Source organism: Drosophila sechellia, chromosome 3L, assembly GCF_004382195.2.
Source record: "Drosophila sechellia strain sech25 chromosome 3L, ASM438219v1, whole genome shotgun sequence".
In the NCBI taxonomy this organism is placed as follows: Eukaryota; Metazoa; Arthropoda; class Insecta; order Diptera; family Drosophilidae; genus Drosophila; species Drosophila sechellia.
The window spans coordinates 8154392-8173455 of NC_045951.1; the positions used below are offsets into that span (position 1 = coordinate 8154392).

At 42.6% G+C, this 19064-nt stretch overlaps 6 protein-coding genes across 6 annotated transcripts; all 6 read left to right on the forward strand.

Annotated features, from left to right (window-relative positions):
* The first annotated feature begins 703 nt into the window (after positions 1 to 703).
* LOC6604859 (cuticle protein 8) lies at positions 704 to 3097 on the forward strand. Its single transcript, XM_032719095.1, has 3 exons — positions 704 to 862; positions 958 to 1189; positions 1611 to 3097. Exons 1-3 carry the CDS (start codon positions 857 to 859, stop codon positions 1787 to 1789), a joined length of 417 nt encoding a protein of 138 aa, XP_032574986.1. The 5' UTR covers positions 704 to 856; the 3' UTR covers positions 1790 to 3097.
* A 225-nt stretch (positions 3098 to 3322) lies between these two features.
* LOC6604860 lies at positions 3323 to 4978 on the forward strand. The gene is made up of 3 exons (XM_002029669.2): positions 3323 to 3478; positions 3883 to 4021; positions 4088 to 4978. The coding sequence occupies exons 1-3, from the start codon at positions 3446 to 3448 to the stop codon at positions 4891 to 4893; spliced, it is 978 nt and encodes a 325-aa protein (XP_002029705.1). The 5' UTR covers positions 3323 to 3445; the 3' UTR covers positions 4894 to 4978.
* A 6282-nt stretch (positions 4979 to 11260) lies between these two features.
* On the forward strand, positions 11261 to 13232 carry LOC6604861 (adult-specific cuticular protein ACP-22). The gene is made up of 3 exons (XM_002029670.2): positions 11261 to 11346; positions 12216 to 12455; positions 12538 to 13232. Exons 1-3 carry the CDS (start codon positions 11335 to 11337, stop codon positions 12772 to 12774), a joined length of 489 nt encoding a protein of 162 aa, XP_002029706.1. The 5' UTR covers positions 11261 to 11334; the 3' UTR covers positions 12775 to 13232.
* A 463-nt stretch (positions 13233 to 13695) lies between these two features.
* LOC6604862 (peroxisome biogenesis factor 2) lies at positions 13696 to 14911 on the forward strand. The gene is made up of 4 exons (XM_002029671.2): positions 13696 to 13817; positions 13884 to 13961; positions 14017 to 14448; positions 14503 to 14911. The coding sequence occupies exons 1-4, from the start codon at positions 13782 to 13784 to the stop codon at positions 14812 to 14814; spliced, it is 858 nt and encodes a 285-aa protein (XP_002029707.1). The 5' UTR covers positions 13696 to 13781; the 3' UTR covers positions 14815 to 14911.
* Positions 14912 to 14959: 48 nt separating this feature from the next.
* LOC6604864 (DNA primase small subunit) lies at positions 14960 to 19060 on the forward strand. The gene is made up of 3 exons (XM_002029673.2): positions 14960 to 15139; positions 17621 to 17789; positions 17846 to 19060. Exons 2-3 carry the CDS (start codon positions 17630 to 17632, stop codon positions 19000 to 19002), a joined length of 1317 nt encoding a protein of 438 aa, XP_002029709.2. The 5' UTR covers positions 14960 to 15139; positions 17621 to 17629; the 3' UTR covers positions 19003 to 19060.
* LOC6604863 (UPF0183 protein CG7083) lies at positions 15433 to 17489 on the forward strand. The gene is made up of 2 exons (XM_032719053.1): positions 15433 to 15727; positions 15791 to 17489. Exon 2 carries the CDS (start codon positions 15797 to 15799, stop codon positions 17129 to 17131), a length of 1335 nt encoding a protein of 444 aa, XP_032574944.1. The 5' UTR covers positions 15433 to 15727; positions 15791 to 15796; the 3' UTR covers positions 17132 to 17489.
* Positions 19061 to 19064: the final 4 nt, after the last annotated feature.

A 19064-nucleotide genomic window follows, 5' to 3' on the forward strand; every position in this document is an offset into this window, starting at 1 on the left:
GCCATGTCAAACTATTTGCCAACACCGAAATTCCGCACACAGTTCTCCAGATCGTGAAAATAACAAACTGAAATCGGTCGCAAAAATGTCAGGCAACAAATTGCGTGGCCCGAAAACTACGCAAGTCGGCTTGCTATGGGATTTGGTTTTTTGGTGTTGGTGTTGTCGTGGTAATTATAACGACGCCCCGTTTGTTTGCCACAGATATGGTAATAATATTTTTCGGCCAAGTTGTGCGGACTCGAAACGATCGTAATTATGTCGGCAAATCAATAAATAAAAAGCTTAGATCATTAGAGCCAATGCAAAAGTGTCGCTTTCAATTGCAGCGCCGTCATCAGCGAGAGGCAGACAAACAGTCAGCGAAACTAAGAAACTAAGTCACCGAACGCCTTCTCAGGCCGAAAAACAAATGCCGCACCTAGCTACAGATTTTTGAAGGGGGGAACTCGGGGATCATTGTTGTGGCACATGCGTGGTATGGTACTGCAGCACTGCTCCGCTGCCAACTGGCATGCAGCTCCCCCGGCACCACCAGCACCACTAGCACCACCAATACCACCAATACCACCAACACCACCCACCGGTGGCACAGCTGCAACGCCATCGTTCGTTCGTTCCAGTCGTCGTCGATCGGGCTGCAGACGTCGGCGAGCGACGCGTATATAAATACTTTTGGTCATCGTTGCAGACATCAGTTCAGCTAACGATTTCGTGCTCTTAACGGTCCTCACTCACTCGAGCTCACTCCTTACAGCCTCCTCTGCAGGATTCAGCGTCCAGTCGTCCTTCGTCCTTGTTTTTAGCTACGTGTTCGCGCCGTGTGTCCGTTTGCCGTTCGTGCTCGATAATTAAAATGAAGGTGTGTGCTCCAACCCCCTGCCCCCCAATCAACTATAAACTCCCCCCCCCCAGTGATTCTACCGATCCTGATGCTAACTTCTCCATACCCTCTAGTACTTCGTTGCCATCGCTCTGCTGTTTGCCGCCGCTCAGGCCGTTCCCATCGAGCTGGGCCACTACGCCCCTGCGCTGGTGCATCATGCGCCAGTCCTGTCGCACGCCGTCCATGCCGTCCACGCCGAGCCGGTGGCCTATCCCAAGTACTCCTTCAACTACGGCATTAAGGATCCCCACACCGGCGACATCAAGTCGCAGGCCGAGGAGCGCGACGGTGATGTGGTGAAGGGTGAGTTTTCAATGGGTTAATAACCACAAATGATAGGTATAATCTATCCTGAAAGTCTAAATATCCTGAACTTCTCTAGAAATCGAAAGACTTAGGCAACGAACTGAAATATATTGACATTGGCAGTCAGCGGATTTGCAGAAGGGAACTTTAAAAATTATTTTTCTGCTAACAAACGAAAGATTTAGGCAACGAACTTGAATTAAAACCCCCATATGAAGAGAACGTGATCTTTAACATTTTAGGTCAAAATTCTATAAAAATGTTAAGAAGTTGAAGAGACTTGACATTCTTAGTTGAAACATAATTAAGACATTTAAATGCGAAAACAAATAATGTTTTATTGAGAGCTCATCAGTTGTAACCTAGATTTGCGAAATTTGTTTACTGTGCTGACCCATTTCACTTCATCCATTTTCAGGACAGTACTCCCTGGTTGAGCCCGATGGTTCGGTGCGCACCGTTGACTACACCGCCGACGACCACAATGGCTTCAATGCCGTCGTCCACAAGACCGCCCCCACCAAGATCATCGCCCATGCACCCGTGCTGCATGCCGCCCCCGTGCTGGCCCACGCCCCCCTCCTGCATCACTACTAAGTAGCGGGAGCCTGACTTAGTCACCAAGGTGCTCTCCCTCTCGCTCTCATTCATTCACACCAGAATCTTCATAGGAACAACAACAAACAGAAAAACAAACAAAAAACCACAAAAAAAACAAAAAAACAAACAACGAAAATGAAAATCTTTTGTAAGTAAGCGTAGCGTAGAGTTTAGTAGACACCGACCGCCTTAGGGGGCGTGTCCCGGCACCCGGCTGATCCTGGCATGGCACAAGGACGAAGGATATAAACCGAACCGAAAACAAACAGAAATTCATAACGACTTGACATTCGGAATGACTTGAACGCGGATGATGAACGCGCTAAGGATAACAACCGGTATTGGAGTGACAAGTTTTTCACACGATATATGTTATTTGTTTGTATATGTACTTACGTACGATTAACCAGAACCGATTTCGCTGGAAATCTTTTGCACGCAATGCCCCAAGAAAATTGTACTCCAAGGATATGGCAAAGGCTTCTCTTAGGACTTCTCCTCACTCTGTACATAGAACTTTATTTATACGCTTAGTTCTTTCAGTTTCCCAAGCTAAACTTTTGTAATATATTTAAGACTATCTCTCTTCTGTGCTATGCATTTTCCTATTCTACAACATCTTCTTTAGAAGCCTTTGCGATGACTGTCAAACTGTGGCCAGCTTCCTTTAACTGCCACGCCCCATTGAGAGCCACGGTGGGCGTGCTAAATTGTGTGCCATTGCGGGATTGCTGACAATTTGACAGGATCTCTTGCAGAACAGGTCCTTGGAGGGCAAAAGATTGCCGGTAATGGGCCGGTCATTGTGCATTAGTAGCTAGTACTCTAGAAATCCCCGCTGTTATCCTTGTGACCTCGTTCCGCCTCTTTCTTCCACACTCACCCGTCTCACTCACTCAACGACTCACTATCTCTTTCTCTCTCTCTTTATATCTCTCACTCACTCACTCTCAGTCTGACACCTTTGTATCTAGTTTCATTTTTTGCATTTAGTATTTTTCACATTTATTGTGTATTTATAAAGAATTATGCAGCTTAATTATAAACAAACAAAGAAAAACATACGAAAAAAGCAACAAAAAAACAAACGTTGTACTCAATTAGGAGGATAAACAAAAGAAGAAAAACAAACTCTCACATGTCTCTCACGTCTCAAAAGTTCATTTGAGTCTTACAATTATGTACTATATATTCCCCATAAACATTTGTATGCAAAAACAGCAACAACAACAGCAGCAAACAGCAAACGAAATGCGAAAACGTTATTATGGAAATAGAAAGAAAAAAACTACAAAAAAAATAAATAAAAAATCATATTTAAAAAATAATGATTATCTCGTTCTTTTGGGTTGGTTTTTGAAGCCACAGCGAAGGTCGTGAAGATTAGCATGCTGGAAAAATAATAATTATAATAATTAGCAGAGCAAAAATAGGAAAATAACTTAGCATTCCGGTGAAGTATTCCAAATGGGGATTCGCACCCACTCTATAGTATGTGGGCCTCTCCATTTCGCTTTAGGTTCTCGGTTCTTCAGTCTGTCTTCGCCATCGAAAGTACACGCAACTCGCCGGTCAAAAATAATAAATTAATAATAATAGCACCGAAATAAATGAGATAGATCGAGCTAGAGGCGAGCAGCATTAAAATTCAGCATGGGACATTCTTCAAATTTGTTTTGGTTCTTTGTAAGTGATTTGAAATTGTTACTTCAGTGCTCAGGGATTTTTAGTGGTGTATAAAATAGCAATACTCAAATTGTTAAACGTTCTGGAAGTGAAAGTCAATAAAAATGTGATTATTTATTTCTCTAAAATGTGTGCCCCAAAGTTCTTAGAAATATTAAAGCTTACTTGGAATTAAAATAAAAAGAATTGTTAAGCATTATTTCGTAAAATCAAAATGTATTTCTTATATAAAAGGGGAAAACAGTTTTTAATCTTCGGATGACAATAAATACCGATCAATTAAAAATCAAAGTGCAAAAATGAAAAGCGACAAAGAAACAAAATCATTTTATTTTATATTGATTTTCGTTTTGCAAACAAGATTTACGCCTTAATATATGCTGAGCATTTTATTCCATTTGTAGGTTTTCGTGTTAATCACAAAAGTATACGTCGCGTTGTCCAATCCATTGCCATCGAAAGTCGAAGTATACAATCAGCCTGAAGTTACACCGGGAAAAGAAAGAGCCAAAGTGAAAAACTATTTCGTGCACGAGCCCTACGGTAGGCAACATTATACTAATTTATTATTAATTATACATTATTTCTTATACTGAATTTTATTTATAGGGCCCAACACATATTCCTTTGGCTATGAGATTAATGATCCGCAGACGCAGAACTCTCAGTTCCGAGAAGAAAAACGATTTGTGAATGGCAGCATTCAAGGTAGCTACGGGTATGCAAGGCCAGATGGACGCATTGAAGTCACCAAATATATGGCGGATGAGGATGGAGGTTACTCGGCCCAGATTCAGATTTTTAAAGCAGGCGATGAGAAAGTCAAATCTGTTTGGCCCACCGAAAGACCTGATATACTGGTGGAGAGAAGCAAATCGGATGCGCCTGCAAATGTCACCTGGGATCCAAAAAGCCATCTCAACGTGACCGTCTCCCATGTGGCGGATCATGTGGCCCAGCAGCTGAAGCAGCAACATGGAATCGACCTAAACCACATCGATGTCAGCATGGATGTGCTTAAGCCAGCGGTGCTCGATGTCATCCAGGGCAAGGACCCAACTAAGGGTCGCCCTGTTCAGAATCTAATTCCCCAGCAGTTTCCCATAGTTCCCTTCCAACTGCCGGCGGATCAAGAAACCACCAAGGCCACCACAGCGGAGCCCGAGAAAACTGAAAGTTCAAAATACCACAGGGCCCAAACCAACAATGCCGAAAAGGCTCCACAAGTCGAGGAGCCGGAGGCCAGATTACCGCCGCCCGGGCCACTGGTCAATAGCAGTCCAAGCGATGCAGATTGGCAACGGCGAACCATTGAGGCAAATCGCCGTGAATTCCTGGCCAATTTACCCAACCTAAGTGCGCCAGGCCAGAGTAAATGTTTGAAAATGTTTCACCAGGCCAAACTAAATGCTTAATAGTTTTTTTTACAAGAAATGCTAAAGAGGGGTTGTTAACCAAATTACACAGAAAAATATAAATTAAATATATAACTTAAAATAATATATATATATATATATATAAAGTTTCATTGAATATTATTATGATTAGTTTATAGTACATGATATTAAATTTCAATTAACTTATATTTTGTGCTATAAAATCGCTTAGCAATTTTTTCTCCGTGCACATGAGCAATATTAGTTAAGACAAGAGCATTCCCTGAGCTAGTTATTAGGTAAGCTTCTTTCACTTTTCATTCACCGCCTCTTTTGCCGATACCTTGGCCATAAAAAAGTGATCACAATTTGGCCATAATGGCAAAATGGGAGCCACAAAAGAATTCCATACACTGAACAGCATAATTGTGGCGGCTACAAGAGGTGCCGAGTGGTGCCAATGTATGTGGCAGAGTTTTTTGGAAAATATTTTCCGGGTGCCAAAGTAGAGCAGCCAGATTGGCGGCGTCTTGATCCCAATCAAAAGCGCTTGCCGCCTTTGAAGTTTCATTTTTATTGCCTCTGTGGGTTAATTTGTGTCGCCCACAACGGGTCGGATTGGGTTTTGGTCCGCTCGCCAGGTGGATGGGTATTCCAGCCATTCAGGAAGACATCGGTTCGGATCACGTTGCAGTCAAGTGTAAATGTTTTGCCATTTAATTGCTCCAAATTTCCAAATGCGTTTCCATGCGCGCAAATGCCGAGCGGAGCTCGAAACTCGAAAAAAACGGAAGGAAATGCGAATTGCATTTTGATTTCTGTTATCGTTTTCGCTTTCCACGTCATTTCGCTATCTCTTCCATCCAATGCATATTTATGCTGATTTATTATTCCATTATTGCGGCAGCTTTAATTTGTGGCACGCACACTCTTCGCCGATTGCGAAATTTCGTTGCCAAAAGCACTCAAAAGCACTTTACACGGTATTTGCTAGTTTTAAGCAATTTACATTTGCACAGTCTGGATTTTTATTCACTGTGTGCATTTATTGCCCACGAATTTGTATCTGGCACATTCACTTTTATGCTTGACTGAAATGGCTAAGTAATAAAATCACATTCGGATGAGGAAAGGACACAGATAGTTTGAAATGTGTATGGAAATTGTGTTCTTAGAAATTATACAAATTACTATACCACAAGTCATTGCTCGGAGTTTTAATATTAATTAATTATACCAACTGAGGAAACTTGGCTGGTTGTTTTGTATTGTATGCTAATGAAATGGCCGCCACTTTCAGTCCATTCCATTCCAATGCATTGGGTTCGGTTTCTTTCTTTTCGGCATACATATTCGGTCATTAACTAATTGCTGAGGCAATCGACTTGCACCACCATCGCTGCCACCCCATTGAGTGGCTCTGTGAAAGTGTTTATGATTTTCTCCCTCAATTTTTTTGGCTAGGGCGTGACGTATACGTAATGCAATGCGCTGGCATTACGTAGCCGCACAGTGGGCCCCGCGCACAAGTGGCACTTCGGCTGCGCACTTCAACTTAACATTGAGATTGCGGGCGTTGTCCCTGCAGCGGCCAGCTCATAAATAAACTAATAAAACGCAATATATTTGAGCGCGGAATGGAAATATGTATGTGCGGGCTGAAAACTTGATTAGGGGATCTGCAGCCGGTTTCTTTGGTCCTGCCGTTTGGCCGTTTGGCCGTTCGAGCCCGAGGCGGTTGCATAAATTTAGCCATTTTATAATCTCGATATGGTACTCGAAACTGGTAAATTTCATAATATCCGGTTCGGGCGAGCTTGAAAAGTTGTTAATTTGTTGCATCTCCGCGCCGCTCGGCAGCAGGAAAAACAAAGCAGCGCCAAAAATGACAGCAATTAGCCGGCTACGGAATAAGGTAAAAGTATTTAACCTACTTTGCCGTTGCACTGCCCCCCACTTTTCTCTGGGAAATTCAGCGCTTTTCGCTGTAGGAAGTGGAGAGAGAGAAAGAGAGAGAGGGAGGGAGGGAGTGAGGCAGAAGGAGACACATTCAATTGGCGCCTAATTAATGAGACGCTCTTGCCAGTGACAGAAACCGAAAGTCCAAGGAAGTCTTCATGGGAAAACCACGCCACCAGATTTCCTCAACACACTCGATGTGTGAAAATGGCAGCGGCACTTGGTGGCGAATTTAAAATATTTAACAATTAAAGCGGTCTTGTGAATGCAAAGCGTAAATATTTTGATTAGTCAATGATACAATTAGAGCTGCAAGAAAATCAATTGGAAAATTGCTCAGCCGAGCTCGCCGACTTTTCCGCGTTTTGCTCCACACACGAGAGCTATCTGCGGTGGAAAAGTCTTGAAAAATGAAAATGAAAATGAAAATGCATACGAAAATGAGTGTCGCTCGACTGTCCCAGCTGCCATGTGATATGATTATGTGATTTGGCAATTTGCATTTAATTAATTTCTTCAGCTATTTATTATGTCAACGGCAGCAGCCGAGGCTTAATACCAAGCGCCAGAAGTCGAGGGGCTCGGAGCAGCGGGTGCAATTGCTGTTACCGCACCGAATTCAAGTGAATATTATTTGTTACCGTTGAAAGGCTTTTCAGATTATGCCTCCACTCGCCAGTTATATCACGGAATGCATAATCGAAGCTGGCGGCGACGTCGACTGGATGCGATTGAATAATGAAGAATGCAAAGTCGAAGCTAATATGGATTAAGCTAGGGATTCTAGGGGATATCGACTGGCATACTAACGACTAATATTTACAATATTATACTTTATTTCTTTTAATTATTAACAAAATCATTTATCACCTAATAAAATCTAGACATGATGTCAACGGAACAGGTGTAGATGGCTTCACTGCTTCCACTTTACGTTTATTGCTCATACGCACCGTGTGCTGGCTGAAAACTAACGAGCAGTGAAAAGCAGCGACGACTTGCTTTTCCATTGGCTTTTACACTTTAAAGTTCAATGCGCGCTGGCAATTAGCCATATATTTCTCTGCCATTTTCCTTTTGACCACGCACATTTCTCCGCGAGATCGAGCCAACTAGTTGCCCAGTAAATTCGTGTTTCATGCGCATTGCCTGCGAGCAAACGAATATAAATTGCTGGTAATTGAATGCGTTGGGCTGCCACTGGGCTCCACTGGGCTCCTCGAATGTAATTTTCAATTACAGCAGCTGCCGTTGCTGGTTGCGTAAGCACGGGCCGCATAAAAGGATAACCATTAAAAGCCAAAATCCGATTCCAAAGCCAATTCCCACAGCAATTTTGGAAAGATGCACGCGTCGCTGGCTTGTTGAGTTGCAAGGTTTCTAGCCGGGACTCTAATAAATATGAAACAATGAGACAAAAGTCAAAGTTGGCTGCTGATTGCCAGCCATTGTTGTTGTTATATGTTTGCAAGCGATCGCTTAAGGTACACTCAGCAAAACTAGTAATATCGATAGCATTTGACTTAAGAAAGGAAAAATAAAGAGCATAATAATTAAATAAAATTTAATAAATACATAATATAACATAAAAAAACCTTATAACTATGAATCCAAACCAACTAAAGCACTAGTATGCACTTCTATTCATTAAGATTAAGTTAATTAATACATGAATAAACAGAGCAATGCTGCTTGATATTTTTTGCAGTGTGACAAACTTTTTGTCCGATTGCTTTGTTTTATTTTGTTTGGCCGATGTCGCAAATGTACACAAGAAATAGCTAGAGCTGCGGCTTTTGCTGTGGCGGCAGGAGCACTTCAACTGCTTTTGGCCAAGTTAATGCATGTACTAAATGTCTAACGGTAAATATGAGTTACTAGGTAATTGCTTGGCCTGCTTACCTGCAGCTGTTACATGCGCGCATGCGCATAACCAACAAAAGCAGCAACCACGCGTCTTGACTTTTCACTCTTGAGAGTGGGAATTGATTGAGTGTCCAAGTGCTCTGGGTAAAAGTTAGCCATTCCAGGCCAAAAACAAAAATTACACAGCAAAGCGAATCTAAACTATAGCTAACCAAAAAATTAACACCTGCTGGTCAACAAAATGAAAATTTCGTGTGCAATTACAACGACAGCGAGGAAAAATAACAAATTTTGAGCCGATAAGTGGCAGCGAAATCAGGCGAAAAATGTTGCACATCACAAGACAGAAATGGGTGAAATGGTCAATAAATTTGAAACCCTTCAACTTATTATACGCTCTAAATGGTGCAATATAATGATAAATAGTCTGCTGTTAGGGGATTTGAATGTTTAGGAATTGAGATAATCTAATTTTTTTCCATTGAATTAAAAGTACCAGATGTACAGTACACTTATATACATTCCCAACTTATTACCATATTCGATGGACTCTCTTTGGAAAGTTCACCAAATTGTAGCTCCAAATTGTATCAGCATTGCGTTCAATTTGCGACGCTTCGTCGAATTGCCAAATGCTGCGGCAGATACAGTGCGGTACGTGACTGTATGTACATGGGGAATGCAGCAAAGGCGACTGCAGTCGTTTTGTCGAGTGTGGCATGTTGACTTGCGTTATTTTTTCCACCTGCCGCAACGCCAACGCTCTCCAGCTAAACAGCAGATGTAGACCCCAAATCGTGGCCATAATTAAGCATTTATTTTATTTGCCATATTTCTTGCGCTGCATCGGGATTTACTGCGGATTGGATTGATAATCATCATGGAAAAAATGTTTGTTTTTATCCCCCGAGTTTTTCGGTTTGTCATGTCTCGCAATGTTGTCAAACGTTGTCGACCATAATATAGCAATTAAAATTGTGCTCGTATTTAAGAGTACATCAACCCGATGTCACTCGTTTCGTTTTGACCAGATTGAATCCATGGATCCATGGATCCATTGCTGATCTGCCAAAAAAGAGCTTGTGAATCGGGGCTATGCAAAGTGGTTGGTTGAAAAACTGCACGAAATTCACATACAAATCCAAGTAATTTCTTGAGTTATTGGCAAACAACTTGCCGTTGAACTAGATTACAGAGATGGATGAAATGAGTTGAACGAATGCATGATGGGCAGGAATTTGAGGGTATGGAGTTAAATAGGGGAAACATGTTGAGTATTTTCCTTAAAGTTGTGGGAAAATAATGGAGATTTTATTGACACAAATTAATGGTTTTTATAACGAAAAGTGGGCATATGTTTTTCGTTTTAATACTGAATATATTTAAGTTACAACAAACTTGAATTGCATTGCAGCTGAGAAACAAAACACCTGAATGCATTTGACAAAACGATTGTCTCAACCTTCGAGGTGAGAACCTTAGAGTCACTAAATTCCACGCTTCGCTGCCTAATTAGCGCCAACCAATTGCAAATTGACGAAAGACCCAAAAAATAGCTAGCATTGGTTAATTTTCCTTTAACGCAATTGTGGCACTTAACTTTGAATTGAAGTACGTGGCAGACAAAGTATGTGGGCACCACACACACACTCACACACAAAAGAGCTGCGAACAAAACTTCTGTGTTATGTGAAACAATTATATATTACAAAATTGGCTTTTATTGGTACAGCCTGCGGACCCAATTCAAATCTAAAGCTATTTACCAGTTACGAATTTACGAAAATCAGCGCATTAAAAGTGAACGATTAACCGGAGGCTAGCCGCAATAGAAGGTTGCCCCAAAAATGTTGCCCAGCAGCAGCCACGAAAATCATCAAGCCGAAATTTGGGTCAAACTGCGTTTAATGAGCCCACTTGCACGGCAACAATGCAGACCTGCAATGCAAATAGACTGCCAAGCCGAGTTGGCCAAATCGAAAATACCAAAATATTAACAAACTTGGGCTCGGTGGGTTGGGGGGGGTTTTGTTGCAATGTTGCAACTGCCGATCAGCCACATCGATGACGACTTATCAACGCCATCGCATGCGTCACTAATGGCACACAAAGAGTCCTGGACGACAAGCACTCATCGAAAATGTTGCTAAATGTGTTAGCTAGAAATAAATAAACTATGAGAATAAGAAGAAAATATTTGAAAATTGAATATATGTCATAATGCTGTCTTTCATTTGAACCACTTTCTCTTGTTTCTATTCTCATGTTATCATTGTTGATTATCGATATTTTTCCCGAGTTGTGTCGACTTTTTATTCTAAGTGCATTGGGGCTGCAAACATCAAACCCCAAACAATGGCAAACAACAACCACAAGTGAACTGTTTTACATTCGGTTCAAGAGACGCTCCGCTCACCGAAGACAGCGAAGTCGCTGCTCCAACCACCGCTGCTTGAACCACCGATCCACGATCCACGAATCCCATCCAGCAATCCACCGAGCCACCGAACCACCGCTGCCAGCCGAATCACTTTCTTCCTAACCATATAAAAGCGGCGCATTTTGGTTGCAACCACATTATTCAGTGGTGAAAAGTAGTTGCGTGCAGTCAACCAGTGATCTCCAAACAAATCGCGAGCTCAAACTCAAACTAAAATGGCATTCAAGGTGAGCAGCAGCAGCCAAGGATAAAGGATAACGATTGTGAACAACAAACTATACAGCAAACATATCCTAAAGGATACATCAAAACGATCTGAGGGTCGAGTGATATTTAAAAACACAAGTGATTTGGTGGTGAATCAAGTGGAAAATGTGTTCCAAATGGCCAGCAGTCGTTAAAAGGATACTCATATTAAAAATGTGATATTGATTTCAATTTGAAATGATTTTTAATGGCAACAAATTTTATTAAACATCGGAAATAGGAAATACGTACAATTTACTATCCATAAGAAAAAATATAAATGTAGAGAATGACAGACAGGAGCTCAAAAAAAGGCGTTTTTAGTAAAAATATTCGACAGGACCACGAAATTTCCGTTTAAAAATCATCCTAGCAAAATATCACAAAATCAATTTAGCTATTTTGTGCTAATAAAAATCAATTTTAAAGACAACCTCAAAAAAACCACAATTCAAACAAAAGCGCCTATTAAAGTTAATCGTTTAAGATTCAGGAAAAAACCGCACACTTTTGCTTTAGTTAAATAAAACTCCCGCTCAGTTAACCAACATATTTGCAGTCAGCCAGTAAACCACAAAATAACCACTAAAAGTATATCCAAACAAAAGCGTCAGTCGACCACAGCAAACACTTGATTATGAATTCATTAAGACCAGCAAGAGGAAAAAGTCCGAAATTTGCTTGCAATGCAGCCATAACATGGATAGCAACTGTCTGTGGCCAGCAAGTCCTCCTAACTCACCCACCCAATCCGTGTGGCCACCGCTAATTGCAGCACTTGCAACTGCACACACTCCGCCAACGGAAACAATTAGTTGCTAATTATGCACCCACCTATCTGATCTTGCAGTATCTGATCTTCGCCTCGGCTCTGTGCCTGAGCCTCGCCTATCCGCTGGAGCACCAGTACTACGAGGAGAGCCATGGGTATGAGCACCTGGCCCATCACGAACCGGAGCCCATCCACGAGTATGGCCACCATCAGATCGAACGCATCTCACTGGGCGAAGAGCACGGTCACCTCGAACACGCTGAGCCCCACTACGAGACCCACGAGTCCCACGGACATGATGAACATGTGGACTACTATGTGAGTATTGTCTCTGAATTCCAAATTATATTATAAACTATAATCAAAGAGATGATTATGATGAACTGTTGTTTCCTAACAGGCTCCTCCCAAATACGCCTTCAAGTACGGCGTGAATGACTTCCACACCGGAGACGTGAAGTCGCAGCACGAGACCCGCGATGGTGACACCGTCAAGGGACAGTACTCCCTGGTGGAGCCCGATGGTTCCATCCGCACCGTGGACTACACCGCCGACAAGCACAATGGATTCAACGCCGTGGTCCACAAGACCGCTCCAGTGCATCATCATGAGGAGCTGCACGAGCACCACTACTAAGATAGGACACACTGCGCACTAGAGTTAGCCAAATTGCTCATCAGCCGGAAGTGGGAGGAGGATTATGAGGACTAGGAGGAGGGACAAGCATATCCACATCGCTCGACCATGGAATCAGCTTCATATCTCGTAATTAGGACATCAGCACACACCCAGGCCAAGGATCACATCCTGTCCATGGCCATTTCATTAACATTTTGTATATTGTATTTTATTCTGTGATAGCGAATAACTTCTATGTGTATCTTCCGCTTTCAACTGATCCTTAGTCACTACCTGCTCAGACGAATTTACCGATCACTACTCGACTGTTTGCCTTAATCTTTAATCTTAAATCTATAACCTATAATCTGTAAACTGTAATGTATACTTATGTCTTCTCGTAAAACAGAGATCGAACGAACGAATTGTAAATTGTGTAATAAAGTGTGAATTATGTACTTTTTATAAAATCAAAACTCACCCGACCACTAATTTTTTTCAGCCGGGGCCAATCATTGAACTTGCACGCCTCAAACAAATGGCCAAATGTCTCAACTGACCAACTGGTTTATGCGTTTCCAGACGTAAACGGCAATGGGCAAGATTTCCACAAATTACCAGACATCGTTAGACACATTTTCCGGCTCCCAAACGAGTTCTTCTGTTCATTGTGGTTTTTTGGGTTTGTTTTCATTGAAATTGCATAAGCCTTATTTGAAATGTTGACGGAAAATACTTCCTAAATGGTTAAAAGACCAGGAGTTTCTTAGAAAGTCATAGTAATTGATATATAAGCTGATTTCAATTATCAATAAATAAAAAATCAAACAGCATTGCTAAGATGGCTAGTTTAAATTTGGCGATGTTTTTCGATATAATTTACCAGCACTGTTTAACAATATCGATAATAACTAGTAAACTTTCTTTACAATTGCCATCCCTAATTGATAAGAAAGGGCAGAGTACAAGTAAATAAGAAATATATCAATGGTCAGCTAGCCAAAGGCAAGAATATAAACAAAATAATGGAGAAAAACAAATATGTACCACGTGTAAATCAGGTGAGCTAATTATGGTGAGCTATTTATGAATTAAAAGCATGAAAATGATACATGCCTACCTTTTAGATAGATGCCATCTATTTAAACAAGGACATTGCCCGCCTGATACGGGATAATCTGCTGGAGAACTTGCAAGCCATCTCAGTGAGTTTATGAACACCACCATAATTGGCCAATATATAGTGTATATTTCTCACAGCCCGTTCTTTTCATCAAAATCCAACCGGAGCTCGACCTGCTCATTCAATCCGCCATTTGGTTTGGTTCCGTCGGCAAGCGGTGCTCCACTTTTGGCCAACAGCTACTGGTTCTGGCTTACGATGCCGAAAAGCTGACCGTTTCCAGGCTGGTGCTCCATTTCATCCTGACCGTCCTGCCGGGCTACGTGAAGAGCTGGGAGGAGCGACGTTTAACAAGGCGCGTAGAATGGTTTAGCGAGGCGATTACGTGGGTGGAGAACAGTGCTCTGATACTGAACATCCTCAATTACTTTCGGTTCCTGAAGACAGGGCGAAAACCCACTTTGGTGGACTACCTATTGGGATTGGACTACATTAGTCTGCGGAACAATCAAAGGAGAGACATTGGCTACAAGTACCTAACGAGGGAGCTGCTTTGGGGTGGATTTATGGTACGTGTTCGTTAGTTCGTTTTGTATACTTATAAATTAAAGTTTATTTTATAGGAAATCCTTGGACTGGTGTTGCCCATCATCAATTTCCGTAAGCTACAAAGATTGCTAAAATCATGGACATTTGGTGGGGCGATTTCCGGACGACGGTTAGAGGATAGAGATGGTCCGGCTTTCCTGGCTCCGCAGATGACACTAAGCACCACCTGCACCTTCTGTGGGGAGCGACCCACATTGCCCCACCACATGGGCTGTGGTCATATCTATTGCTATTATTGCCTCAATGCAAATGTTTTAACGGATGCCAGTTTCTGCTGCCCCAAATGCGGTTCTGCGTGCCCTGAGTCGGGAATCCAAAGTGTCTGATAAATAGGAATATAGTGCATGTGATGGTTTTATACGTCTTTTATTAGTTTTAAGCGAAAAGTGGGCTGTAAGTAATAAACAAATCATTTTCATAGTCCGCCAAATGTATATACTTTTAGTGTTGGCAAGCAGAGTAGTGTTGGTAGTCGTGCAAAAACAGCTATTATTTACTGGCACAGTACCAGGAGTCGTGCGATAAAAACTACATAAAACCTGTATAATTAAACGAAATAAAAAGCTAAAACTGGTTTGTGCGAAGTATTCAGCCTTGCGGATCCAAAGTAAACTGCGGATTTTCCAAGAACATAACAGTTAAGATCAAAAAGTAAGTTATAAATCCCTGTCTTTGGTACACAAAAAGCGCGCGAAAATATGAGAACAGCTGTTGCATTCTCAACCAGCGTTGCTAAATGTGGCAAATAAATTAAGCAATTATATGAAATCAATTGTTAAGTAGCTCTAACTGAATTTAAGTCACTAGATTAGATAGCTTAACTAAGAACTTCATTAATATTCATATTATTTGGGTGGCAAAGCCACACCCAATTTGTTTTGCAATTTCGCGAATCAGCTGCCCACTGCGATCTGGCAACGCCATTACTTTGTTATTATCTCATTTTTCTGCTGCGCATTTCGTCTTTGTCCGAGTTTTTTTTGAAGAAAACAATACAATTAATCGCTTCGCAAAGAACACGACAAGTAGTTGAAAACATACGAATTAAACAATTTTATTGGAGTTGCGTAATTGCATAAAAATAAACAAAGGCATAACCAGCGAAAAGAAGAAAACGAGCGCAAACAATTGAAAACAGAAAGTGCTGAAATAATAACACCAAATACACTTGGCCATCAATTGCGTATATATATAATTGTTTAAATATATTCGCAACGCGAGCTGATTTCACATATCAAGGTCAGTAAGTTGACGACTCGCAGCAACAACAATAACAAACCAAGATCCCTTAAAAACCCCCAGGTGAAAATGCTAGATCTGGAGATCGTGCCGGAGATTTCCTTGGGCTGCGATGCCTGGGAATTTGTGCTGGGCATGCACTTCTCGCAGGCCATCTCCATCATCCAGTCGCAGGTGGGCATCATCAAGGGAGTTCAGGTGCTGTACTCGGATACCAATCCCCTGGGCGTGGACATCATTATCAACCTGCCACAGGATGGCGTTCGTTTGATCTTTGATCCCGTCAATCAGCGTTTGAAGACCATCGAGGTATTCAACATGAAACTGGTGAAGCTGCGGTATTTCGGCGTCTACTTCAATTCCCCGGAAGTGCTGCCGAGTATCGAGCAAATCGAGCACTCCTTTGGAGCCACACATCCTGGGGTTTACGATGCAGCCAAACAGTTATTTGCTCTACACTTTCGCGGGCTGAGCTTCTACTTTCCAGTGGACAGCAAGCTGCACTCGGGCTACGCCCATGGATTAAGTTCTCTGGTTTTCCTGAATGGCGCCTCACCCGTAGTGTCCAAGATGTCTCTCTACGCAGGCAGCAATGTGTTGGAGAACAGGGCACCATCCCTTCCCTTGTCCTGCTATCACCGCCAGATGTATTTGGAATCGGCCACTGTTCTCCGAACCGCCTTTGGACACACGAAGGGTCTCAAGCTGAAGCTCTTTACTGAGGGTTCGGGAAGGGCTTTGGAGCCACGCCGTCAGTGCTTCACGCGAGAGCTGCTCTTCGGCGATAGCTGCGAGGATGTGGCCACCAGTCTGGGAGCACCCAATCGTATATTTTTCAAGAGCGAGGACAAAATGAAGATACACAGTTCGAGTGTCAATCGACAAGCGCAGAGCAAACGAAGCGATATTTTCTTCAACTACTTCACGCTTGGCATCGATGTGCTCTTTGATGCACGGACGCAGACCTGCAAGAAGTTCATTCTGCACACCAACTATCCCGGTCACTTCAACTTTAATATGTACCATCGCTGCGAGTTCCAGTTCCTGCTGCAGGCAGATCACCCTTCGATGAGCGATAGTGGTCACGATCTGGTGACGCCGACTAAGCAGGAACATGTGAACATAACCGCCTACACCAAATGGGACGCGATCAGCAGCGCATTGGCCACCTCAGAGCGGCCAGTGGTGCTGCATCGCGCTAGCTCGACGAACACAGCGAATCCGTTCGGCTCCACCTTCTGCTATGGCTACCAAGACCTGATTTTCGAGGTGATGCCCAATAGCCACATCGCCTCGGTAACGCTCTACAATACTGCGCCTCCCAGGCAGCCAGCGCATTCCTGGCAGCCAGCGCATTCCTGGCAGCAGCACAAAATGCAAGACATTCGCCTCACAGTGACCTAGAGTTGTGGAATTTACTGGGCTCCTTTCGCTGCTCCATGATGCTGAACAAGGGAAAGCTCGCCGGTCGTGCTCTAATCTTTAAGCTACAACAATGATCTAACCTAGCCGTAAAATAGACACATACATTATATAGTAATATATATATATACATGGTAGACGTAGATTTCCAATGTAAGCTAAGCCAATCATCGGACGAACTCTCTGACCAGGTTCTTTCTGCGGTATTCCATTGCGATTGCTCGATTCGATTTGTTTCGACCCATAACTGACAATTAATAAGCCTCTTACGTTTAAAAAATGCATGTCGTTAATATATTTCAGTACTTTAAGCTCCAATCGTGTATCTCTCTTTGAAAAAGAAAAAAATCAGCAAAAAAATATATAAATATAAGGTTTCGACAAAATGCTTAATGGTTTTGATTTCTTTACGGTCCTAAATATTCTGTTCTTTTTCTTGATTTAATCTTAAGATATGTGGTTTATTTTCAGTTTCTTAAAATGCCCGAACAAGTCGCAGATCAGGAAAACCAGGCTCCACAGCAGCAGACGACTGCTGTGCATGCCTACAATCCCGAAGTCCTGCAGGATATGTTGCCCGTGTACTACAGGCGCCTCTTTCCCCATCTGCCCTTCTACCGCTGGCTATCGTATGGATCATGTAAGTACATCTAACTACAATCCTTCAAAATAGCCTTTGAACATTATACTTTTCAGCTGAGGATGCTATCTTTTCCAATCGCGAGATTTCCTTTACACTGCAGGACGATATATATATACGTTACCTGTGCTTTGATACCCAGGCTGAATTGGAAAAGGAGATCTGCTCGAGGAATCCTATTAAGATTGACATAGGACCAGTAATGCATTCCAAGCCTAAAAACCATCGATCAATTCCTGGCGGCTTAACGCCCGTGCAACGTGAACTCGTTTTTGATATAGATATGACGGATTACGACGAGGTGCGTACCTGTTGCTCTGGAGCAGGGGTATGCCTGAAATGCTGGAAGTTTATGGTGCTGGCTGCCAGGGTTTTGGATGTCGCTTTGCGGGAGGATTTCGGTTTCGAGCACATAATCTGGATTTTCTCAGGAAGACGAGGTATCCATTGCTGGGTGTGCGACCACCAAGCCCGTCACTTGGACGGACGTGGTCGGTATGCTGTGGCGGAATACCTTAACATTATTACCTATGCCAGTTTCGCGGGCGGCAATTCACCCAGATGTTCAATGGGAGACCGACCGCATCATAGCCTCAAGAGAGCCTTAAAGATAGTGGAGCCCATGTTCGAGGAGATTGTACTAGAGGATCAGAATCTTTTTGGGACTCCCAAGGGAGTTACCAAACTTCTTAACATGGTCCACGATGACGCTGCACGTGGCGAACTAGAATCTTATCTGCAAAAGAATTTGGAGGATGGAGCAAACTCGCGACTCGTCTGGGAGAGCTTTATTAAGTACGCCAACTCTATGAGGACATCCACGACAAGTGCCTGGAGTCGCAAGCTAAAGAACATTGTAGCCGAAATCCAGCTCGGACTGCTCTATCCTCGATTGGACATCAACGTCACTAGGGGATTTAATCATTTGCTAAAGGCACCGTTTTGCATTCATCCAGCCACTGGAAAAGTGTGCGTTCCGTTTAGTGTGAGTGCTGTGGCCAAGTTTGATCCCACCACAGTGCCGACGATCACCCAGTTGCTTCACGAGATCAACGCTTTCGATGATAAGAGCAAGAGATACATGGAGGCGCCGGAGGATAAGAGCCGCATCAAGGATCACAAGAAGACTAGCATGTTCAAGGGTGTCGTGGTTTTCGAGGAGTTCCTGCGAAAACTGGAGCGCAGCCAGAAATCTGCCAGCTTGCAGTTTTGATTCTAATTTTACAAACTAAGATAAGAAAATAAAAGGTTAATGAATATTTTAGTATGCACACA